Source organism: Schistocerca americana, chromosome 2 (assembly GCF_021461395.2).
Source record: "Schistocerca americana isolate TAMUIC-IGC-003095 chromosome 2, iqSchAmer2.1, whole genome shotgun sequence".
Classification (NCBI taxonomy): domain Eukaryota; kingdom Metazoa; phylum Arthropoda; class Insecta; order Orthoptera; family Acrididae; genus Schistocerca; species Schistocerca americana.
The window spans coordinates 462,834,490-462,858,365 of NC_060120.1; the positions used below are offsets into that span (position 1 = coordinate 462,834,490).

A 23,876-nucleotide genomic window follows, 5' to 3' on the forward strand; every position below is an offset into this window, starting at 1 on the left:
CGTGTACACGTGATTGCTTTCCTTCTCTGTCCTTGTCCAGTTCGAGGCAATTTTGTGCCTCTGATGACCTAGTCGACGTTAAACCGTCATTTGCTTTACTTCCATTTCTAGGCTATCAATTTTTCCTCCACTGGCAGATCTCACGTACAACCAATACCTCTTACGTGTTTTGAAAAGACCCCGCGACGTTTACTGCTTTATTATTTATTGAAGACTTCACACATTGTCCTTTCAGCAATGAAGAGTGTTTCAAATAACGTCCGTGGATGTGTGCTTTGTTGTGTACCAATTGTGCAGTGAGCGTTGTTCATTAAGAAACTCCTGATACTGTTTTTGTACCAACAGCTTCTCTGCCATCTTTAATTATTGTATTAGAATATATTTTGCTAGAGCATCATCAACTGTTCCCTTCAATATGACACATAGTTCCTCTATACGATCTTTGGCCAAATTAAATGACTTCTCCATTTAACTGGGAGTATGTTTTAGTTTTTTGGTTGTTTTGTAGCTCTTTACTTATTGGTGACACCAAGTGAGCTAGCCTGTCACTGCAGAAGACGACGTTACAAATAACCAGTATACCCAGCCAGGCTTACGTTTTCCGTGGGTTTCCTAAATTGCTTGAGGCAAAGGCGGGATGGTTCCACTGAAAAGGGCACGCATAGTTGACTTACTTCCCCGCTTCGAGTTCCACCCAAATGATCTCATCGTCGACAGAACGTCAAATTTTCCTTTTATCTTGGCGATCATTGTTGCTGCAACTACATTATAGTCACTGGCCTAAATTTCTAAGAGAACATCCACAATGTGATCAGTTCTTTTTCTGTCTGTTTCCACGATGGGTAGCTCTCCGAAACATCAGTTGTAGATAATTTTTAGAGAAATGTTTTATTACACTTTGTATCGTCCGTGACTTATGAATTTGTATTTTCCCGTTCTGTGATGTTTAAAATCTGCGCTCAGTTTCTACTTGCATGTAATAGTCTCAATGTTGTCTTCAGTCGAGCATATAGTACAAGCAATATATTAAGCCATGATTTATGGTACCAATAGTGAACAGATATAAATTTTGATACTTTTTAACAAAGGGAGTTGTGAAAAATATCAGGAACTCCAGTGGACCGGTAAGGTTTCTAGTGATCGACAATCGACATCGATAGCCGATGCTTGTTTCTAGTGATGAGTGAGGTATAGGTTAAGATTTTGATGCGTGGTGTTTTACTTGTTGAGAACGTGTTTTTGTGAAATATTTGAATCTGAAGAAGTTCTGATCATGACTTTAACAGAGTTGTTGTCAGGGTTATCCGATAATCCATATTTTGGGGCTGGTTTCGGTTTGTTTGGGGTGGGAGCAAGTGCCGCGGTACTAAGGAAGGTGCTTCAGGGAGGTATGATTTTATTTCGGCGTCATTATATGATAACGTTGGAAGTTCCGTGTCGTGATAAAAGTTACCAGTGGCTGCTCCAGTGGATAACAGAAAAAGGCGCTAGACAAACCCAGCATTTAAGTGTGGAAACTAGTTTCGAACAAAAAGATACAGGTCAGGTTAGAACCAAGTACGATTTTATACCCAGTGTTGGAACACACTTATTCAGGTGAGTTCAGAAGCTTGCACCCTAAACTGACTCGTTTAACATCATTAGATGATCAATGGAACATGTAAGTAACTAAATATATCGTCCAAGATCTGCCAGTGGATAGGCAAGTTCAGTAAAGAAACAGGTTAACTTCAGATTCTTACTTTGTATATACCTAATAAATCACCAACAACAGAGGCACTTCCTATGCAGAAATCAGAGCACTGAGATTTTTTTTCATTTGTTGGCAATACCATTACTTATTATTTACATAATGCGAGTTTATTAGGCGTACTTTGATTTTTGTTTTGTTTCGCTGATCTGATGGATACACACAATTCATTGCTTTATTTCCTTGCCTTGTTTCTGTTAGATACCAAGGAAACTGGATCAGAGTAGAAAGAACAAGAGAGCAACAAACTCTTGACCTGCATATGGGCATACCTTGGGAAACAGTTACACTCACAGCATTTGGAAAAAATAAAGGCATGTTCTTCAGTATTCTGGAAGACGGTGAGTCTTAAGGATCCAGTAACAGCTTTTATGTTGAAATTAGTCATATGCTTCAGGTAATACATAGAATCTTTATGTACAGATATATACCTGCTCATGCCTTCATACACTAAATTCATGTATCAAAGTTGTAAGTAAAATAAGGAAACAGATAATTTTTACAATTGTATTAAAGTAAATATTAACTTTTAAATAATAAATTTCAGCTATCAATCGTCCTTTGGAATATTTATTGGCAGATCTAGATTTCGGCTAGCAACTAGCCATTCTCAATGCACTATCCTTTTTATTTTTTTGGTCAATGCATGTAATGCCTGTTGGTTGGCTTTGTACACAGTTAATGGAATCACAGTTGAGTATTCCATGAACTGTGTTCAAAGCCAGACAGGCATTACATGCATTGACCAAAAAAATAAAAAGGATAGTGCATTGAGAATGGCTAGTTGCTAGCCGAAATTTAGATCTGCCAATAAAGATTCCAAAGGACGACTGATAGCTGAAATCTATTATTTACAAATCAAAATAACGGTCACTGCATGCAACAGCCTCTGAATGGAGGGTAACCTGATGAATATTAACTGCATAAGTTTCATTATATTGACATAGGCCTATGCAATACATTTTCCAACTCATCAGTAAAAATGCATGTTTTCTTTCTTGATCCATTTCTGTGTTAAAATTAGAAAAAAACCTTGTAATTGTTATATTGTTTATAGCTCTGGTGATATTCTTTCTGTGGTTCCCTAATCCTAGTATTAGAGCAAAAGCATTCACTGGTGTATCACCTAATGTAGGAACCCATATTAGTTTAACCTATCATATTGCGTATATAAAGTTAGGTTCTTAATTTTAAAAAATATGCAATTTGTTTTGCAGTAGTGAATTGTAATAATTACAGTACTAAAATCCTCTATGATTAGTTTCTGCTTGATAGTACATCTCTCTCCAGCCCCACTATAGTTTCACACCGCATTGCCTGTAGCGTTTGTCCTTAGTTGTTGTTCATGTCTTATTTCGAACAATGGAAAATCCGGGATGGAGCGTAACAATATTTTGAAAATGAAAATGGTCGACAGAAGTGTCCGATACCACGCGTCAGCTTTGACCCGTGACGTAAGGGTGTTGTGGTGTGTGATGTCATGACGGCGCGGAGTTTGGTTTGTGAGTGTGGCGTGTTTGTAGATGTCATCGTGTTGTGGTTTGTTGTTCCCTCTGGTGGTATGTTCAGGGTTTTCGTTTCTATGGTGTAATGGGCTCAGTTTGCTGTTGCTCATTATCCAGTATTGTTAGAGTGTGTTTGTAGTGGAATTCGTTTCAGTGAGTTAACGATTTTGTGGTTTTGTGTGAAGGTTAATTTAGTGTTGTTCGCTGTACGTTGTGTGGTATTTTTATTAAATTTAATCAGTTTGCAGCTTTTCGGTTTAATTGCCGAGGTTGTCAAATGCTGTATTTGTGGCGAAGAAATGAAGTTGGCTAAAGTTCCGGCCTCTCAGACCAGGGACTGTTATATGTGACGCTGTTGGAAAGACGACATTTGGCGTTCCATACGGCGCGGTACTTGGTTCGAGAAGTCTAGGTTGGGCATGTGGTCTAGGTTGGGCATGTGCGAGAGTGTACTAGTGACTTATTACTTTTGTTATAGATCCCCACACTGTTTTTGTGTGCATGAGACTGGTGTGAGTGAGAGGAGTGTGCTTGATTGGTTTTCTTTTTGCCGTGAAGTGTGTTCAGAGTTCATTAAGTACAGGGGTAAGCTGTGGGGGGGGGGGGGCATGGGGTTGTTGTGGAGGTGGATGAGTCACAGTTTGGGAAAAGGAAGTATGGGAGGGGTAAGTCTGTGGTTGGTCTCTGAGTGTGGGGGGGCTGTTGTTCCGGGGGGTGGGTGTTCTGATTGTGTTTTTAGGGTTGTGGAAGGGAGGTCTAAGGCCGAATTAGTGGGGTTAATTGAGGAGTACATAGAACCGGGGTCTACAGTAGTTTCAGATGCATTTTCTTCGTATAGGGGGTTGGGTGAGAGGGGATTCCATCATTTAGTAGTTAACCATATCTTAGAGTTCAAAAATTAAGAGACGGGGGCTTGCACCAATACAATAGAAGGGATGTGGGGGGCTGTTAAGTCAGTTCTTGGGAGGGGGACGAGGCGCTCTTCCAGCCTTGAATCTCATTTAGATGAGTACTGTTGGCAGAAGAGTGTCCCTGAGGGCTATTGTGTTTTTTGGGTTTTCTTAACGGCTGTCAGTAAAACGTATAGGCCGAAAGTGATTGGTTAGGGTGGTCTGGGTAGGTGGGTGGGTGGCTGCGGCTCAGGGTGGGGTGGGTGGTTTATTTCGTGTTAAGTGTTTGTGAAGGGGAGTGTGTTGGTTTGTGTTTAGTTGTGGACGATATATTTTTTTGAAGTTTTTGTTGAGTTGTAGAGTGTGATTGAGATATTTTTATGTTGCATTTGGTTTTTGTTTGTGGGTTTTTTATTTTGGGGGGAGGTTGGGTTGATTGGGGGAGGGGGGTTGAGGTGTGGGTGGGTCGGGTCTTTCTTTTGGTTGAGTATTTTGTGTCTAAATTTGTTTATATTTATATAATAGAGGGAAATATTCCACGCGGGAAAATTATATCTAAAAACAAAGATGATGTAACTTACCAAACGAAAGCGTTGGTATGTTGATAGAGACACAAACACACACACAAAATTCAAGCTTTCGCAACCCACAGTTGCTTCATCAGGAAAGAGGGAAGGAGAGGGAAAGACGAAAGGATGTGGGTTTTAAGGGAGAGGGTAAGGAGTCATTCCAATCCCGGGAGCGGAAAGCATGTCTGCTTGTGTCTGTATATGTGCGGATGGATATGTGTGTGTGTGCGCGCGAGTGTATACCTGTCCTTTTTTTCCCCCTAAGGTTAGTCTTTCCGCTGCCGGGATTGGAATGACTCCTTACCCTTAAAACCCACATCCTTTCGTCTTTCCCTCTCCTTCCCTCTTTCCTGATGAAGCAACTATGGGTTGCAAAAGCTTGAATTTTGTGTGTGTGTTTGTGTTTGTTTGTGTCTCTATCAACATACCAATGCTTTCGTTTGGTAATTTATATTATCTTTGTTTTTAGATTTATTTGTTTATATTTAGTTTGTCCCCACGCAACCCTCCCCCCCCCCCCCCCCCCATTTCCCACGCTTGTCCCGTTAGTGTCATTAGGCTTTTTGTGGAAAGTGTGTGTGTGTGTGTGTGTGTGTGTGTGTGTGTGTGTTTGTTTGTTTTTCGATGTATTTTTGTCCTCTTAGTGTGTACGTAATGACTTTATTTGCACCATATTGGAATCGTGGTTTATGGTCGTTTCCACCATATTTGTGACATCATGGGTCAAAGCAGACGAGCGGGATCGGATGCTTCCGTATTTCCATGAAAATTGCCACTCACCATATAGTGGAGATGCTGAGTCGCAGATAGGCACAACAAAAAGGCTGTCACAAATATAGCAGTCTCAGACCTCAGTTGCTTCAGACTGCAGTCGCGCGCGCGTGTGTGTGTGTGTGTGTGTGTGTGTGTGTGTGTGTGTGTGTGTGTGTGTGTTTTTGGCGAAGACATTTCTGGCCGAAAGCTATATCTGTGACAGTCTTTTTGTTGTGCCTTCTGCGACTCGGCATCTTCGCTATATGGTAAGTAACAACTTTCCTTTTCACAATAGTGTTACACGCCATATTTCACTTCACATATTCATTTTAGGTGTGTATAGCAAAATGTGTTCTCAGTAGTCATCAACCACAAAAACAATAATATCCTAAACATGGAAACCTATTATGACATATGATTGGTATCATTATTTGCACTTGGTCTATACGTAGAAGAATAATTTCACAATAGCAGCCAAACATGAATCAGCAACATTCAAAACATAGCAAGTGAATTGAGACATAAGACTGATATCATTATATTTGCTTACTCTATGTGTTTGAAATACATGCCGCAGTACCCACCAGCTATTGGAAGGGAAACTAGGGTCATTGGAAGCATTCAATTCCACCTGTCTGCTTTGACCTGTGATGTAATGGTGTTGTAGTGTGAGATGTCACTGTGGCACTTCTTGAATTTGTTCGTGTTTGTGGATCTCATGCTGTTGTATTTGATGGCGCCCTCTGGTGGTAGATGTTGATGTGGTCTTGGGTTCATTTGAATCTTGGTTATCACTATGGTAACATGGGTTTATTGTGTGTGTTGGCCAACCTAGGTGATTTTGTTGCAGGCTTTTGTTGGTAAGTAATTTTGGTTTTGATTTTATTCTATAGTAATTTAGTAATTGTGATGCTTTGTCTGTTTTATGTTTATGATATTTGTTTTTTGTTTTGATTGATCTCAAGAATATGGGGGTTTTGGATTTTGGAGCTGTTTTGTGAGTTACGTAGGTTTGTGACGTTTGTAGTTTTTTTTTTTTTTTTTTTTTTGCTAGTAGGTTTTGATCTATAGAAGTCACTGATTCTACTTTCTGGAGTTACAAATGGTGGTTTTTTGGTATCCTGGGCTGTAGTATGAATATTGTTTTGGGATGGTGCAGTGTTTTGTATAGTTTAGTTTGTCCCTGCCATAAACCCCATTTCCTGCAGTTGTCCTCTGAGTTTCATTTTATTGTTAGGGTGAGGCATTCTTGTGTCATTTTTATTTTTGTTCATGTTTGGTGGCATGTGTATGTAGTGCTACATCATTGCCATTTTGTATATGCTGAAAGTAGGCACTTCCGCCATGTGGATGACATCGTGGGTCAAAGCAGATGGGTGGAAGCAGACACTTCCATAATGCCAGAAACAATATTCTCAAAGAAACCAAATAACGTGCCAATATGATTATATCTTTAACTTCAGTTTACCTATTTAAATGAAGTTAAATCCATTACATTCACTAAACATACATCAATATATTTATAACAAAAATCCAAAAACACATCCTCACAGGATACTTTTCTGTAAATAAAAATGTAGTGCAAAAAATCTAGACTATTGGGAAAGACAGTTAATAAAAACACTATTCAGTATACAAAGTAAACAATAGCAAAAATGAATACAACGAAAAAATATACCTAACCATGACTTTCTCTCAAACAGCAACCCTTACTAACCCTGTTGCCCCCCACCACCACCACGACCATTCAGACCTGCATCCCGCCATCCTGATTTAGATTTTCCATGATTTCCTTAAATTGCTTCCGACAAATGCCGGTATGGTTCCTTTGAAAGATCATGGCCAACTTCCTTCCCCATCCTTCCATAATCTGATTGTACCGATAACCTCGCTGTTTGATCTCCTCCCCTGAACCAACCAACCTACCACCACTAGAACCACCGTCACCACCACTGCTGCCGCAGCCAAATAATAGCCCTTCCAACAACCATACCTACCTTCCTACAACAGAAGAAACTAAAATTATGTTAAGAGAATAAAAAATACTCATTTCAAAATAAACACTAAAAAAAAGGAAACAGGTAAAAATATAGCACTTCCCTTCTCACCATCCCAACCAGTCGATAACTGGATCATCACCAACACCTGTTTTGTGGGTACAAAACCACATGAATGAGAAATATCAAAAATAACAAGCTAAATAAACATTATCGTCGATCGTCAGCCTACACATTTTGGCCAGGTTCACAAATTTTCTTTATAATAGCACTACATAAAAACTTTGCTGCTATGAAAAGGAGCTATTTTATTAATTTTGATAGGTTTTCCTCATCATTTGCTTCCAATATGTCCCACCAACACAGTCTAACACTGAAGTGAAGTTATGGTACTCAGCATGTCATCTCCTCCATCGACATATGGCTGTTAACTACAATGTCAGGTCCATCAAACAAACAACATACACAACAACCTTTTACAGATAACGCCACATCCAACAACTTTTTCTGATATCAAAATTTACAAGAGTGTGCTCCAAAATATCCTCTTCTCACATGTCGACTTTCAGGTACTTGTCACACACCAATACGTCTTTATGTTAGTGGTAAAAACCACTATATAACAAACACTTAAGTTCACCCAAATACACATAAATGCTACAATTTCCAGTGGACTCTATGAGAACAGGTAGCCTGGCAAGGAGATACCATATCTCCAAAGTTTTTATCAGAGAAAATTTCCAGGTTCTGAAACTGTGCAACCAAAAGGATACATCTTAATGCAACATCGCTGAACAACATGCAATACGCTCATGGCAGTGTATTTGCTTGTAGTGCAGATAAATTTCACAGGAACTTAATAGAACAAATTTGAAAGTAGGCTTGAAAGTCAGTTAGGAAAAGATAAAAATAGTGTACTATGATCAAACAAAAAATAGTACAAATTAATAAAAAACATGTTTAACCAGTTACTGAGTTATTTCATTGAGACCAATAATTTGGATGTCAAAAGAAATAAAGCCTAGAGTTGTTTTGGTAAATTTAACAGAGGATTTAAAACTATGCTTCTGAGCTGAAATTAAAGCTTGTAATCAGTGCATATTACCAGTTTTGACCTACTGCAGTGAGATGTTGGGTATTAATGCACAAATCATTTTAAAGTGAGGACTTCTCACTGAGCTTTAGAAGGATTTCTGTTATGTCAAGGGAGACAGGAAAACAGTCAAATTTATCAGGGAGCAGACTGGATTGGAAGATACAGTTAAGACTAACAGAATTAATATTTGTTTAAGTGGAACACTTATCCAGGTGAATAAGTTGAAGGTGGACCAAGGAAGTTAGTTGACAGATTCTTAGAATTTAGAAAAGGTGAAAATGATGTTCTTACGGAAGCTGGATTGACAGCATGCATGGGCAGCATGGCATGTATGTAATGGCATGGAGAAATGAAGAGGGGCACATCATTCAGCAGTTTATTTCAATATCATGTTGATGATTGTGTCATATTTTTGTTACTAACCCTCCTCAAAATTTGATTGTTGTTATATTTTTACTTACAACAGAATACATATCATCCTTTTTTACATAAGGATGTACATCAAAAGTAAAGACACGTATGCATTAATGCCACTTTTGGTGCAGTATATTGTCACTGTACAGTAGAGTCAATGAGAAAAGACCTTTGACAGTTCCATTGCAGTGGGTTTGGTGTGGCCACTTCCCTTGATTTTGATAGACAATCATGAAAAGTGGTTTTGTAGGTCTCTCTACGACCATATCTCAGTGTCATCACAGTTCTGTAGATGACAACTGTTTTCCCCAGCAGCAGTTTATGCTTCACAATTGAAAGCTGACACCAGTATTGCTAGCTGGCCAGGGATCTACTCTCATCCAATGTACTATAGCCATAATGCTCATGTTAAATTTTTACTTTGTACCGAAAACATGCTTTCCATCAAACTTCAGAACGTAAACTTTCTGTTTGTGAGTTAGATGGCATGTTATTCTTAGACTGCAAAACTTTGTAAAATGAAGAAATGGTTCTCAATCCTGTCCCCAAAGGTCACTAAATATGGAGAGCAGGTGCACCAGGACATTCTTTTTCTGTAAACAAGTGTTTTATCTGCTAGTGGCTTTTGATGGATGTATAGACACTCCTATCTTCAAAATAATTTCTTTCATGTTTGGATGGATTTGCCTTAGGAGTGAAAAACCTGTTGCATTGGATTTAAAGTAATTCCCAAATGCTAAAAATCATAGTCTAAGGCCACTTCGAAATTGTGAAAATTATTGAATAAGAATGGTGTCATTTAAATTATGTGGCTGACAGTGATAGATTTCCATGGTTTTTTAAATTATTGATGGAGGGAGAGGGGGGGGGGGGGTCAGTGACATACATGCACAGGCAGAAAGAGAACACTGACAATATATATATATATATATATATATATATATATATATTTTTTTTTTTTTTTTTTTTTTTTTTTTTTTTTTTTTTTTTTTTTTAATGTCTATATTAGATTTTGGAACAGACCAGTTGTTTGTGGTGACTGACTAATCTGTAACGTAGCCTGAGGTCCAAGTTAGGTTGGAAGGTTGCAGTTTGATTGTGAGTTATTGAAGAGTAATGAAATTCTGTAGTGATTCTCAGATGATACCCTGCCATTACTCCCAATAGTCATACATTTTTAAAATTACAAGTATTGATTAGATTATGTGCTGAACTCACATGCCTTTATCAGAAATGTTGCCATGTGGCAGTTGTTGAAAATATTTACAACCCATCAGATTTGCCCTGTAATTGTATCAAGTCACCTAATCAATTATAAAACTAATACAGTTACTGGGACATTGTACAGTCATCCTTATTTTAGCAGAGTATCATGACTTCCGTGGAAATATTGGAACACGAGGTTTTGGGCGAAGACGATCTTGTCATCACTTTCAAAAATATTAATACTGTCAAATTATTGAGACCACATAACACAGAGGGGAGGTGTGGCATTATTAGTGGGTGCATAGCCTGTGTTTTGTACATTACGTAGTTGTGTTTATGTACCCAATAATCACCCCCCCCCCCCCCCCCCCCCCCCGACACACACACACACACACACACACACACACACACACACACACACACACACACACTCTCTCTCTCTCTCTCTCTCTCTCTCTCTCTCTCTCTCTCTCTCTCTCTCTTTTCCCGTAGTGTGTCTAAGAATTTCATATGTATGTGCCATAAATCACTCTATCACCACAAGTTTAATTTTAAAAAGTTAACCAAAGGAGAATGACAGCATTTAAGACTTAAGTTCGACGGTTTCAGTGTAACCAAATTCAGTCATTCTTAAAACTTTTGAGTGGCTATTATAAATATACACCCTTTATTAAAAAGCAAAAGGCAGGAGGAAGGCTGATATTAATAAGCTTATTGATAGCTGATAAATTAGATATTACAGTAAATATACTGTACAGCCAGCATTATTCAGTCTCTGAAAAAGTTTGTATACTATAGTCTGTTGTGTATCCACATCATGGAGTACGTATTTCTTGGTGAGATAACAAATGTTTCATTAATGTGCAATTTCCTTAATCCAGTTTTTGTCCAGCTAGGCAGATGGCTCTCAGACAGCATGAAGGGAAAACTATTATGTACACTGCTATGGGAGCTGAGTGGCGGCAGTTTGGGCATCCACGGAAAAAAAGACCGCTGAGTTCTGTAGTTCTAGATACTGGAATAGCAGAAAGAATACTCAACGATGTGAAAGATTTCATTGGAAATCCATCATGGTATGGAAGCCGAGGTGAGAAGTTGACTGGCATAACCTGTGTATGTGGTTAATTGTTTATAACTTACAGACTTTGCACATGTTCTTTTTGTTTGGTAACTGAGATTTTTGTTCTTAATTATATTTACCACACCAGCAATACCAGAAAAGCAGCATTCTGCAGCCCTCCCCCCAAATATCTATGTCTCTCCCTCTCCCCCTCCCTCAGATCCTCCCCCCTCTCTCACCCCCTCTTTCTCCCGCCACCCCCGTGGCTCTCCCCCTCCCCCCCCCCCCCCCCCTCCACTGACCTCACCCCCTCAGCTTTTTTTAGAATTACAGAATTTAGTTGTGCGCGTATATGCTTAAGTAATTAGTATGTAATTTTACTTTCTCGTATTTTTCTTCTTCATGCTATCCTATTTTCAATGTTCCACATGTGATGATTAGAAATCGAGCAGTTTTTTCTTCTAACAGATGCCCTTCGTGTTACCGTTTCTATACTGTCACTGTAACCATTTACAGATAACGTATGACACCTTGTCAGAATGTATGACACCTTGTCTAATCCAAATTAGCAGTGTAGACACTTCTTTACAGTACAGTGATCGGCCACGTGCATTCCAGTTGTTCAGGCTGTGTGCTAAAGACTGTTTCATGCGTCAGTCCTCAGCATAAGCAGCCAAGGATGGTAAAAGCTGCTGCCTTGTTGCGTTCAGAGGCCCAAAGAGCTGATGTTTTTTAAGCTTGAAAAATTGCAAATATTGAAATCAAGATAACGTTTTTAAAAGTTTCTCTTTACTTTTAAGAATTTACTAAGATTTTATGGTCACATAATATGAATAGGTCATAGCAGGGGAATGCACTCAGCTGTTCAGCAGTTATTCCTCATAGGGTTTTAACAGTTCACCTTCAGGAATAGTTAACAAATTATGATCCAGAAATATACAGAGTCCAGAAGGCACTGGAGTAGGAATGAAATCATCACAGCAGAAAGTTTCTAATCTGCTCTGACTCAGTGCCGTACAACAAATCTTCCCAGTAGAGAAAATGTTATTCAAACCATCCATACAATCCTACATGAGATGCAAAATGAAGGCAAAGAGATGGGGATACTGGGTACTGGGACACCTGGGGATACAGGGAAATGATGCAACAAACGAAGTGGCCAAATAAGGATGTAGAAGTGGTGTAATTCAGTGTGCAGTCCCCCAGCACACTATCACCTCATTGTCTGATAGAAGACACACACATTAGTGGGAGAATAAATGGTTCAAAGTGGTAAACAAACAGTGGTCAATCAGATTAAAACTGTGTGCCGGACCGAGACTCGAACTCGGGACCTTTGCCTTTCACGGGCAAGTGCTCTACAGTCTGAGCTACCCAAGCATGACTCTCGCCCCGTCCTCACAGCCCTGCTTCTGCCAGTACCTCGTCTCCTACCTTCCAAACTTTACAGAAGCTCTCTTGCTAACCTTGCAGAACTAGCACTCCTGGAAGAGAGGATATTGCGGAGACATGGCTTAGCCACAGCCTCGGGGGATGTTTCCAGAATGAGATTTTCACTCTGCAGCGGAGTGTGCACTGATACGAAACTTCCTGGCAGATTAAAACTGTGTGCCGGACCGTCGTGCTTGGGTAGCTCAAATGGTAGAGCACTTACGTGCGAAAGGCAAAGGTCCCAAGTTCGAGTCTCGGTCGAGCACACAGTCTTAATCTGCCAGGAAGTTTCATATCAGCGCACACTCCGCTGCAGAGTGAAAATCTCATTCAGTGGTCAATCAAATTGACCCCCCAGGCATGGCAGACCTAATGCAAACCAGACTGATGGAAGTGATGCTCACCATGTGCAAATAATGGGGACACTGTCCATTGATATAGTTCCCTCCTTCAGCAGGAAGATCTGTCATTGTGTGGTGCTTGTAGTATACCACTTTTGATGCAGTATGTTTTAACTAAATGTGTGTATATGTGGACGTAAGGGCGACCTCGGTTTGGCTGGAGCTCTGTCCCCCATCCACACTGATGAGGACCGTGTAAAAAATTTCAGGATACTATTAAATGTTGGGGAAGAGTAAATCAATGAGCTGTGAGTGGAAAGCTTCACTAGCAGTTTAGCATTTTTATTAATTTTAAGTGTTGTAATTTAGTGCATCATAAATTAAATTCCTACTACTGATAGGTGGATTTTGATATACTTGTATTACAAGTAATTTAGATTCTGAGGACGAGCATTGGCCGCCCCCCCCCCCCCCCCCACACACACACACACACACACACCTTCTCCCTCCCTCACAGTAATCCATCAAGCCCCAGAGCTTTGTTCAGTTTTAACAATTTCAACTGTCTCTCAGCACCACTGACACTAACTCTTTTTCACTCATCATTTTAGTGGTACAGTAATTCTAAGGCAGATTTGAAAACAGAGTTAAGCATTTCAGCTTTTGCTTTGCTACCATATATTTCAATTCCTGTCTCAGTAACTTTGGTGCCACTAACATCCTTTATGTACAACCAGAATTTCTTTGGATTTTGTGAAATATCATTTGACAGTATTGTGCTATGTAGTCATTCAAGGTTTCACTCACTGCTCCCTTGACACCCAAATGTGTTTCATTCTGTCTAGAGTTCTATGGTTTATTTTTCATCTATTATGCAGTAGGCTCTCTTTCTTTACAGTGACTGTCTACCATATAAGGTCCCTTCCATTATGAACTGTTCTTTTATACTTGAGCCACAGTTCCTCTACATGCCTCTGTCTTCTGCTGAAAGTTTTAAGTTCCTCGTTGAGATATGACACTAATGACTTTTTATCTAGTTTACTGAACATATATATCTTTTTGCTTGTTTTATTTACCTATGCACTTCTGTAATCATTGCTGCCACATCACATCAGGGTCGCTGATACCAGTTTCTATGTGAACATCCTCAAAGAGGTCAGGTCTATTTGTTGCCATTAGATCAAATATATTTACATCATGATTGGGGTTCCAAACTGCATGTTCTAGGTAGTTTTCATTGAAGTCATTTAGTTTATGTTTCACAGGATACTTTATCACACCCACCACTAATGAAACAGTAATTTTCCCAGTTCATTGGTGGATGATTAAAATCTCCACACTGATAACCTTGAATTTAATCTCCAAAGTCTCCACCTATGATAACTGTATGATTGGGAACTTCCATACAAGTAAACTGAGGTTTTCTCTAAAGTTTTCAGTAACATCAGGAGATGAGTCTGGTGAGTGATTGGAGGATCCAGTTACCATTTTATGCCCGTCCCTGACACTGAGTCTTGCCCAGTCAAACTCGCATGCAGCTTCAATTTCTATCTCATGTGTAATTGAGTGCCAGATTATGTTTCTGTTCTTAAGTCGAGGCCTGGTGCCCAACCTAGGTGGAATCTTTCTAAATTTTTACCCAACTACTGCACCGCAGGCAACATGCATGCTTATAACATCCCCAGTCATACGTGAAGCCAGCGCTCAGTAGCAGTGACAGTTTCTCTTTCAGATTCCTTAGAACAAAGTGACCCTTTGTATTAACACATTTTCTGGTGACAGGCCTTTCCAGTTGGCTGTTTGTATGACTACTACTTGTAACTCCAATACTGCCTTCCAGCAGTTCCTTTTGGTGTGGCCGCTCTAATAATTATTGATTTCTTACCTGAAGAGCTTCCATTTGTGGTGCTGGACAGTTGTGTATGGTGACGTCCCCTGTCTCGGTCGCTTTCTATAGCCCCATCATTCTGCCAGTGTAAACTCAGTTTATTAGGCAGCATATGCTATCATTGCAGGACAGTTATTTTACTTTGAATTCCCTTTCAATAATGAAATGATAATCTCAATCATCACGTAAGAGAATGTTGTTTGTTTTATATGTAAGAGTGACTAGTACTTTTTGCAACTGGATTAAAATGAACCCTGTTTCACCTAAATATTCATTACATACAGTATTCACTGTACAGATAGGTTTACAAATTGTGTGTGTGTGTGTGTGTTTTTTTTTTTATGAGACAGAGTTGAAAAACCAGGCCCAAATTAGCCTAAATGGGTGTTGGAAACTGCCTTAAAACTGCACCCAGACTGGCCAGTGTATTAAGATAAAGATGTTAATCTGACATTTGAATTGGTTTAATATGGGAATAGTCACACTTGTGTCAAAACCTACTGTGTGTGTGTGTGTGTGTGTGTGTGTGTGTGTGTGTGTGTGTGTGTGTGTGTGTGTGTCCGTCCGTCCGTCCCATTCATAGTTAGTTAACATCAGTTGAAACCCATATGTTAAATTTCAGCCACCAACATGAACTATTGAAACTGCTTGATGTACAACCCTGAATTGTACCACTGTGTGAAGTGGCCCTCTTTTGTCACAGCCTCCATTTGCTTGTCGGCAAACACTGAATTACCGATAGAAAGAAATCATAGAATAATTAAATATTCATAGAGAAATACAACCTACATTTTCTCCATAATGTTTCTTCCACAGTTGTATGGAAAATACACAGATAAGTACAAGGTTTCCAAAATGTCACTCTTAATTTTATTTCTTGTAACTATTGGAAAAAAACTGAAATATTGATGTAATGATCCAAACATATATTTCTGTGTGCCATGAACATACAATTAAGAACATTTGACAGGCCTATGAATTGCAAGCAGACTTAAATGTTTGCATAAAAAATTGGGCCAGAGTTAGGAATGAATCAGGTCTGATATTGATATGTTGTGAGGAATTCCATACACATTTAGTCAGATCGGAAAACAAAGGATAGGTAAACCAATAGTGCATGTGATTGCTACTTGAGAATTGTCTCACAGTGGTAGACTGGGAACCTCAGTAATTTTCCCATTGTAATGTTTTCCCTGTTGATATTATGTAAAATACCTTCCACTGATGGAATAATTTTCTAACAGTTGAAGTTCACTCATCGTTACCTGTGAACTCTGAAGTCTCTCTTCTATAAACGTAAGCTCAAAATTCTACTGATACTAATTCAGAATTTTAATGACCACACCAAGAACCCGGAGAGACTAGATTTGTTTACACAAAATGGAAGAAGATTGAAACACACAAAAAATGTCTTCCTTTCCCATTTATCCAATTTACCACAGGTGTGGATCATGGTTTCCACACTGTAGAAGCCGGTGACATTTACCAGTAAAATTCATGGTGCACAGCTCTCTTAAAATTTTACTGACAGTATCTCCTTTCCTTTTCAATATCTGCTAGTCATCATCATCATACACATTTGTTGTTCTTTCGGTCCATTTTGTGCGTAGCATCTTGTGCCCGCACAAAAGCTCAAACGCATCAATGGGCTGTTTGTCTCTGGCCTTGAGTGTCCATGTTTCGCAACCATAAAAGAAGACAGAAAACACAAGTGTTGCAACTAGCCGGATCTTTGTGCTATTTGTTATTGCTCTGCTCTTCCAGATCTTGATGAATTGCTTCATAACCACTCGCCCTAGTGTGATCCGTCTTCTTATCTCGTCTTCACAACTTCCGGTGCTGCAGGTGGTTGACCCAAGACAGATGAAGGAATGCACGACTCCCAATTCCTTTAATCGACCTGTGAGCTGGATCTGTTCTTCTCAATCAATTATCATGAGTTTGGACTTGCTGAGTTTGATGTCTGATCCATGTGCTGGACTAATGTCCTTTTATTCTTGTTAGTAGCTCAGCAAGTTCATCTTCGCTTTTTGCTAAAAGCTAATATGTAACATCAAAAGCTAACCCCAAGTATGATCTAATAACATAGCATATATAGCTCCTAATGTCATGTTTTCTGACACTTTATTGCATCAAACCTTACTAAAAATGACACTTGTGGAAAGATATTTAACACAGTGTATATTCGCGCAGGCTTAATGTTTTTCATGTTTTTGCATCCGAACTTGAGACTTTCAGTGCTTTATTTATGTGTTTAGTTTGCAGCTTTAACGAGTTTCCACAACTGAACACTGATGTTTAGTGATGTCACAGATCATATGCTGTGATCATTTGACACAAGTGAACCAAGCAGCCCCCATGCTAATTCAAGAATTTGCAGAGCTAACATGCAATATATGTTGTTTTTATATTTATGCTTGTGTATTATGAAAACATGCAGATTAAGCAATACACTGCATTAAAGTTCTCTCCAAAGACGTCATTCTTAGTATAGTGTGTTGTGCTAAAGTCTCAAGAAATGTGATATCGTTTGCTAAATATTGCTACGCAGAAATTATGTATATAACCTTGTCTGGATTTGCACTGTTTTTGTTTGTGATTAATGTTTAGACTGGGTCTGGGCACACACAGTTCCTCACTTTCACCGTAATCTCATATTCCATGTTTTTGCCTAATAAATGTTGTACTGTTTTCAGACTCACTGTGTGCTACAGTTGTTCATATGAAGACTCACTAGAAATCGGACACAATACACTCACAATAAGGACACAATACACTCACAATAAGGAAGTTCTTAATAACAAACTTTATTACCCAAATGTTGCAGCAAGCAAGTAAATTCTTTGCAACTAATAAAATTAAGTGGGCATGTTTTCCACACTTATGTCCTCCAATCATTCGTGAAACTCTTACCAGGCGGCGCCACTTACGTTGCCATGTCTTAGTGCCACTTACGTTACCATGTCTTAGTGCACTCTAGCAAGAATTTACAAACTTAGCATGCACTTCCTACTATGGATAGACTTGCCAATGCCTTAAACAGTTTTCTTCGACTATCAAAACGTTAATAGTAAATTAATGATGCACAACTGCTGAATAGAGATATACAGACTGGGTTCTGCTAGGAAAGATTTAGACCCTCTGTTCATTCCATTTCATTGTAAGCAGTGGAATGAGAAAATCATGAGACTGTTGGTAGGACATCTTTAGGCTGAATGAACACAGCTTTCAGGAGGCCCAAAACAGCTGTACTTCACAGAAACAATTCCCCCAGACCTCTGCTACACAGAGCTACAAGGCATTTGAAGGCACAGTGTTAAGCCTAGCTTCTGCCTGTTCGAAAAACATCACTCAGTATGAACACCTCCAAAAATACTGACCATCAGTGTAAAAATTCTTGTGGGAAGTTTTTGAAATGTGTTCTGATAAATATCAATTTCTATTTGATCAGTAATAAGTACATTGCAATATAGGACCATTCAGTGCCAAGTGGTGTAATTTTGGAAAAAGTTCCTGCATGAACACCATGGATTTTGCTGAAATTTTGTGTGACTGTTCACTAATGTTCCCAACAAACATTGGTATTGTTTTACTTTCGCAGATTTAATACTTGCATAGGTATAGTCATTTGTTTGATTCCATAGCGCAGCTCTCAACAGTGCTCCTGTGTGTTTTCGGTCGCTTAGAGATATAAGATCTCCAGCAATATTTTCTGTAAAGAAATAAAAGTAGGTCATCTTATAAACTTTTATGCTCTCTTAAACAAAATAATGAAGAAGACTTTCTGAACAATTTTTGTATGAATAATTTGAAACAACATCAGACAAAAAAATAGATGCCGGGAATAAATGTGACATTTAACTTTTTATATCTTCGGAAGTAATCCTGGGATAAACCTGAAACATTGCACGTTATAACTTAATAATACAAGGTCTTGGAATACCAAATTTGGTTCTCCTACTGCTTTTTTCCAGTAGTTTACAAACTAAGGGCAAAATTGACAGTTTTTCTAAAAGTGCCAAAAATAGCTATTTTTTGTCCACTTTTACAGAAAAGAGTCTTCTGCAAACTCTTTTAACACTTTGAGGACTGAGCGTGAGTGTGGACGCTCAACCGCCTGGTACTGAGCGATTTCACAGTTTTTCTGAATTTTCTACAGCAGATTCTATACCACAGAAAATAGATTGCCCTTTTGCATTTAAAAACTACGTCCATTCCCTTCAGAGTACTGCAAAGAAATAAACATTTACGTTAGTGACAAGGGTTGTATATTAATTTGAGAGTATGTTGTTTTCACAGTGAAAAATTTTTTTTTTCTTTTAGGACCTCTAAGGGACATAGGATTGAAGTTGTTAGTTTTCAATGAATAACTGTTGAAATATGAACATTTATTTTATTAATAATCACACAGTTACATTGGCTTTCGTATGAAATATTTCGAAACATTTTGGAAAACAAAGCCCTACGTCACAGGTTTCACAATAATATCGCGTGTCTTTCCTTGAAACTTTACCATATCTGGCCTTGTTTGTTTCTGCGCATAATTTGCACCTTCTCTGAGGCCACTTAGACGATTTTGTGGGTGGAATTAATTTTGGAAAATGTCTTCTGCTTAGTTTGTTGATGGGTGAACTATTCTGAGAAGTGCATGAGTCTAAGAGGCCACCTTTGTGAACCAACTTCCCTCTGTAATGTATTCAATCAGATGTTTGCTTGTATTTCGTGACATTTTGTACAAAATGTCTGAATTTACTGTCATGAGCATGAAAATGTGAAAGAAAAGATTTTCCACCACTTTATTTGTTTTCGTTCAAAAAGATAGTACGCCATTAGCTGGTCGCTATGATCCACACCAGCTTTTTTACTATTGTAGTCCAAAACACAGGCTGGCTTCATTTTTTTCACCATTCCAGTTTTAGTTTTTACACAGACATTTGTTGCCGTCATTTTATGCTTTATTGTCAAAAGAAAAATGTCTCTGTTGTCCTTCCATTTTACAAACAGTAAGTGATCTCGCCTTCGAAACGAAAGTTTGTTTTTTCAATTTCTGGCCAACAAGATCCCTTGGTAGTCCTTTTCTATTTTTCTGCACAGTACCAACTGCCTTAGTTCTTTTCCCCCACAAATAATCCAGTAAATCAAGGCTGGTGTAAAATAGGTCCATGTATAATGTGTGACCTTTATTATGAAACAAATGACACAGTCTGTCTACAATGTGTAAAATGCTGTTATCTGCATTAGACTGTTTCCCAGAATAAATTTCACAGTTCAGAACGTACCCACTTTCACATAGCATAAAAAATTTTACGCCATATGTATTAGGCTTATTTTTCATATACACTCTAAAACTCAGTCTACCACGAAAAGGGCAAATTCCTTCATCTATAGTAATATTTTCACCTGGCTTGTAAGCCTTTCCACTTTGGGTCACGCATCTGTCGAATATAGGTCTTACCTTATGAATAGCATCGTGACCTACCTGGTTTTTAGGAATATATGTTGCGTTATCTAGGAGATGCAACATTCGTAGAATTGACAAAAATATATCTCTTGGCAGACACTTTGCCGCAAATGAGGACTGCAACACGGGATTTGTTGACCAGTAGTCAGATAGTTTTGGTCTCTTGACTAGGCACATATGCAAAATAATACAAAAAAATTTATACAGTTCACCGAGTTTCGCTGTTGTCCACTTACACCACACTGACTGAGGCTTCAGTTTTCCTGTAGCACTTAGTGTCTCTATTGTCATTCTAGCATAGCGATTTGTCTCTCGTTTGATCAGTGTCCCCAGTTCTTCATTGAAAAAGTACGTGAAACAATCAAACACTGAAGAATGTTGGTCAATCCCATCTTGAATTCCACAGGATTCAGAAAAAAACAGGAAGCTGGGGAGTGATTGTATCGTCATCTGTCCACTGGCCAGAAGAATATGGCAAATTGGAATGACCAGTTGTGTTTGTTGTGACAACGATGTCAACAGCCTCATCTTCAGGTCTTCCTGATGGTTCACCGTCCAAGCGATCGTTTTCATCTATAAGAAAATTCGTAAAAATTATCTTTTTTCCAACCAGGAATCAAACCACAGAATTACAGAAAATTCGGACAAAAAATAGCTTACCATCACTAATGTCAAAATCTGCAATTTCTCCATCTAATTCTGAAGGACTGTTGTTCAATAAAAACTCTATTTCTTCATCTCGCAAGGCCATGACGAAAATAAAGCGCAAAGCTATCAGCCGACAACAATCTAAAGTTTCGAACTGCCGCGCGCCTGTTGTAAGTCGAGCGTGAGCGTGGCGAAGCAAATGACTCAAAATATACTCCTGTACCACCTCCAACAGTGACATATGCTGCCATCTATAATTTTTTCTTGGTACTAGGATAACCAGAGTGTACTTTTAAACCTACAGAATATGAAAGTCATGTGCTGGGAGTCGTTAACATCGCTGATAATCGGCCGACGTAGTAGCTATGTTGATCGTCTTTTTAGGGTACTGTCAGACCGACGTAGGAGCTACGTCGCTCGTCTCGAAAGTGTTAAACTGTTTTCACTACAAATATGTTCTAAACCACCCAAAGAATATATTTGATTTTGCAATGAGAGCGCATAAGTCCCTTAAAAATTTTGCTGGTACTCATATCTAACATATTTTATTATGTTCTACAATTGTTTAGTACTCTCTGTGGAAGATAGTATCAAAAGTCCTGCTGACTAGGAAATGAGCTTGAGTCAGAAAAACTGCTCTCTCTCTCTCTCTCTCTCTCTCTCTCTCTCTCTCTCCATCTCCATCCCCATCCCGTCCCCCTCCCCTCCCCCCCCCCAATAATTTGAGGCAATTATATTTGTAAATTGTAATTTTTTTTGGTTCTGTCTCATCAAAATTTAATTCTAGATGATCCCATCAGTGATGTCATCTGGCTGCCAGTATAGTTTACCTCATGTCATTCTACAGCAAATTAATGAAACCTGTAGCTTGAAGTAAACATAAGCTTAGGATACTAAAAGAGACCTCTTGTAGCTTGGCTTCTAATGCATACAGAACTGCATCATTAAGCTTGGGATTCTATGTACTGAAAGACTTATCAGGCTTGGGAACTAGGGGTTAAGAATCTCACCCATGGCTGCTCTTCCATAGCTATCAGGCATGGCCCCTGTGGCAGTGGGAATGCTGATTATCTCACCCAGTCATCAAAACTTTTGATATTACCTCCCCAGAGAGTACTTAACAATTGTAGAACATAGTAAAAGATCTCAGATTTGGGTACCAGAGGAATATGGATGCATTTTCAATTCACCTACACCATGTCATTTTTAGAGCTTTATATGCTCGCATTACAAAACCACAACAAGTCCTTTCTAATGAAAATGATTGAAAAGAATTTGCAGAACTCATTTTTTTTATTTTTTATTTTTTATTTTTTTTTTTTTTTTTTTATGCGGCCAAAAATAACCATTTTCGACATTTTCAGAAAAATTGCCAGCTTCACCCTCAATTTCTAAACTATTTGAAAGCAGTAGGAGAACGAAAATTTATATTCTAAGACCTTAGGTGCCAAGTTCCAGGCTTATCCTGTGATTTACTTCTAGAGATATAAAAAAAGGTTGTTTTTTTAGGATGACGTTATTTCTTATTACCTATAAGAAAATGGCCCAGAAAATCTTTTTTGTCATTGTTTTGCTTAAGAGAGCCTAAAACATTGTACCAGATGGTCTAGTTTTGTTTCTTTCAAGAAAATATCACCGGAGATATTCTGTCTCAAAGCTGCTGAAAATTCACAGGTTGCGCTATGGGGTCAAACTAATTACTAAATCTCTGGAAGTATTCAATTTGTGGTCGTGAAGCTGTACCAATGTCTATTGGGAATGTGAGTGAATGTTCATCAAAATCCATGATGGCCAAGCAAGAACTTCTAGACCACTTGGCATGGAATTGATCCTCTGCCTTCAGGTGGCCCTACCTCATACAAAAAATAGATGTGTGGAATAACTACAACCTGTTCATTGTGTACCATAAGAGTGTCTGTGTAAAGCATTGATCTTTTCATACTTGCTCCAGAATTCCCAGTTGATTCCTGAAAACATACATATAGCATAGGTAACAATAGACTATCCATACTGATTACGGGGTCTGTTGTGTGTGAATGTGTGGGTGCAGGCACGAATTAAAGTGGTTGCCTCTATTTTCCCCCCTTTGAGTGAAAGCATCCTTTCAACACACAGTTCTTTTTAAAAATTGGACTGCTCTGCATTGTAAGTGCAAGCTTCACTAAAATTAACAAACTTATGCTTTGTGTTTACAGTATAATTTTAGTTCCTGGCATTTATTTCAGGATAATTAATAACTGAATGTGGCAATGTCACTCAAAGATTCTTCATACGTATAGTTTTTGTCAGTGTATTCTCGCCGGTGAATTCGCAATATCAAGCTTTTCAGTTGTTTGATATAAGATGGTTGTACTATTTAAATGTTAGTCTAACAGTGTATCCAACATTCCATACATCACGTAATCTTTGCCCATATTTTTCAAATGATTGTTTCAGTTGGCGGCATCTGTTTAATCTCCGTAGCAATCGGTAAAACATTCACACAGAGTTCCGTGTTACCTATGAGGTGAAACTAAATGTACAGAATATTTTTGAAATTCGAACTAGTGTTGGAAAGATCTGTAAACACTTTGCAGGGAAAAAAAAAGAGAGAGAGAGCTCCAAAAAATGAATATTAGCTTCCCATTTCAACAAAACTGTGATGTGGTATTCTTCAGTGAACACCGTGGCGATAACACTTATCTCAATCATGTGCATAATAATTGCTGTAACTCCAGCTATTGATATTCAGGGGTAGTTGGAAGTACCAAGCAAGAAACTATCCTTTTAGTGATAGTGCAGCCATTTGACAAGAAACAACTGAAAATTGATAGTGTGAATTCACCGATGCAGAATACACTGACAAAAATTATACACATGAGGAATCT

General features: G+C 38.6%; 1 protein-coding gene across 1 annotated transcript in view; it reads left to right on the top strand.

The window, feature by feature from the left end:
- The first annotated feature begins 1,154 nt into the window (after window positions 1–1,154).
- Window positions 1,155–23,876, top strand: part of LOC124595712 (mitochondrial chaperone BCS1) — a 42,788-nt gene continuing 20,066 nt past the window's right edge. The window contains exons 1-3 of the mRNA XM_047134577.1: window positions 1,155–1,596; window positions 1,952–2,091; window positions 11,073–11,267. Of these exons, the coding sequence (XP_046990533.1) occupies window positions 1,274–1,596; window positions 1,952–2,091; window positions 11,073–11,267 (658 nt within the window). The 5' untranslated portion in view covers window positions 1,155–1,273. The remainder of the gene's footprint in view (window positions 1,597–1,951; window positions 2,092–11,072; window positions 11,268–23,876) is intronic.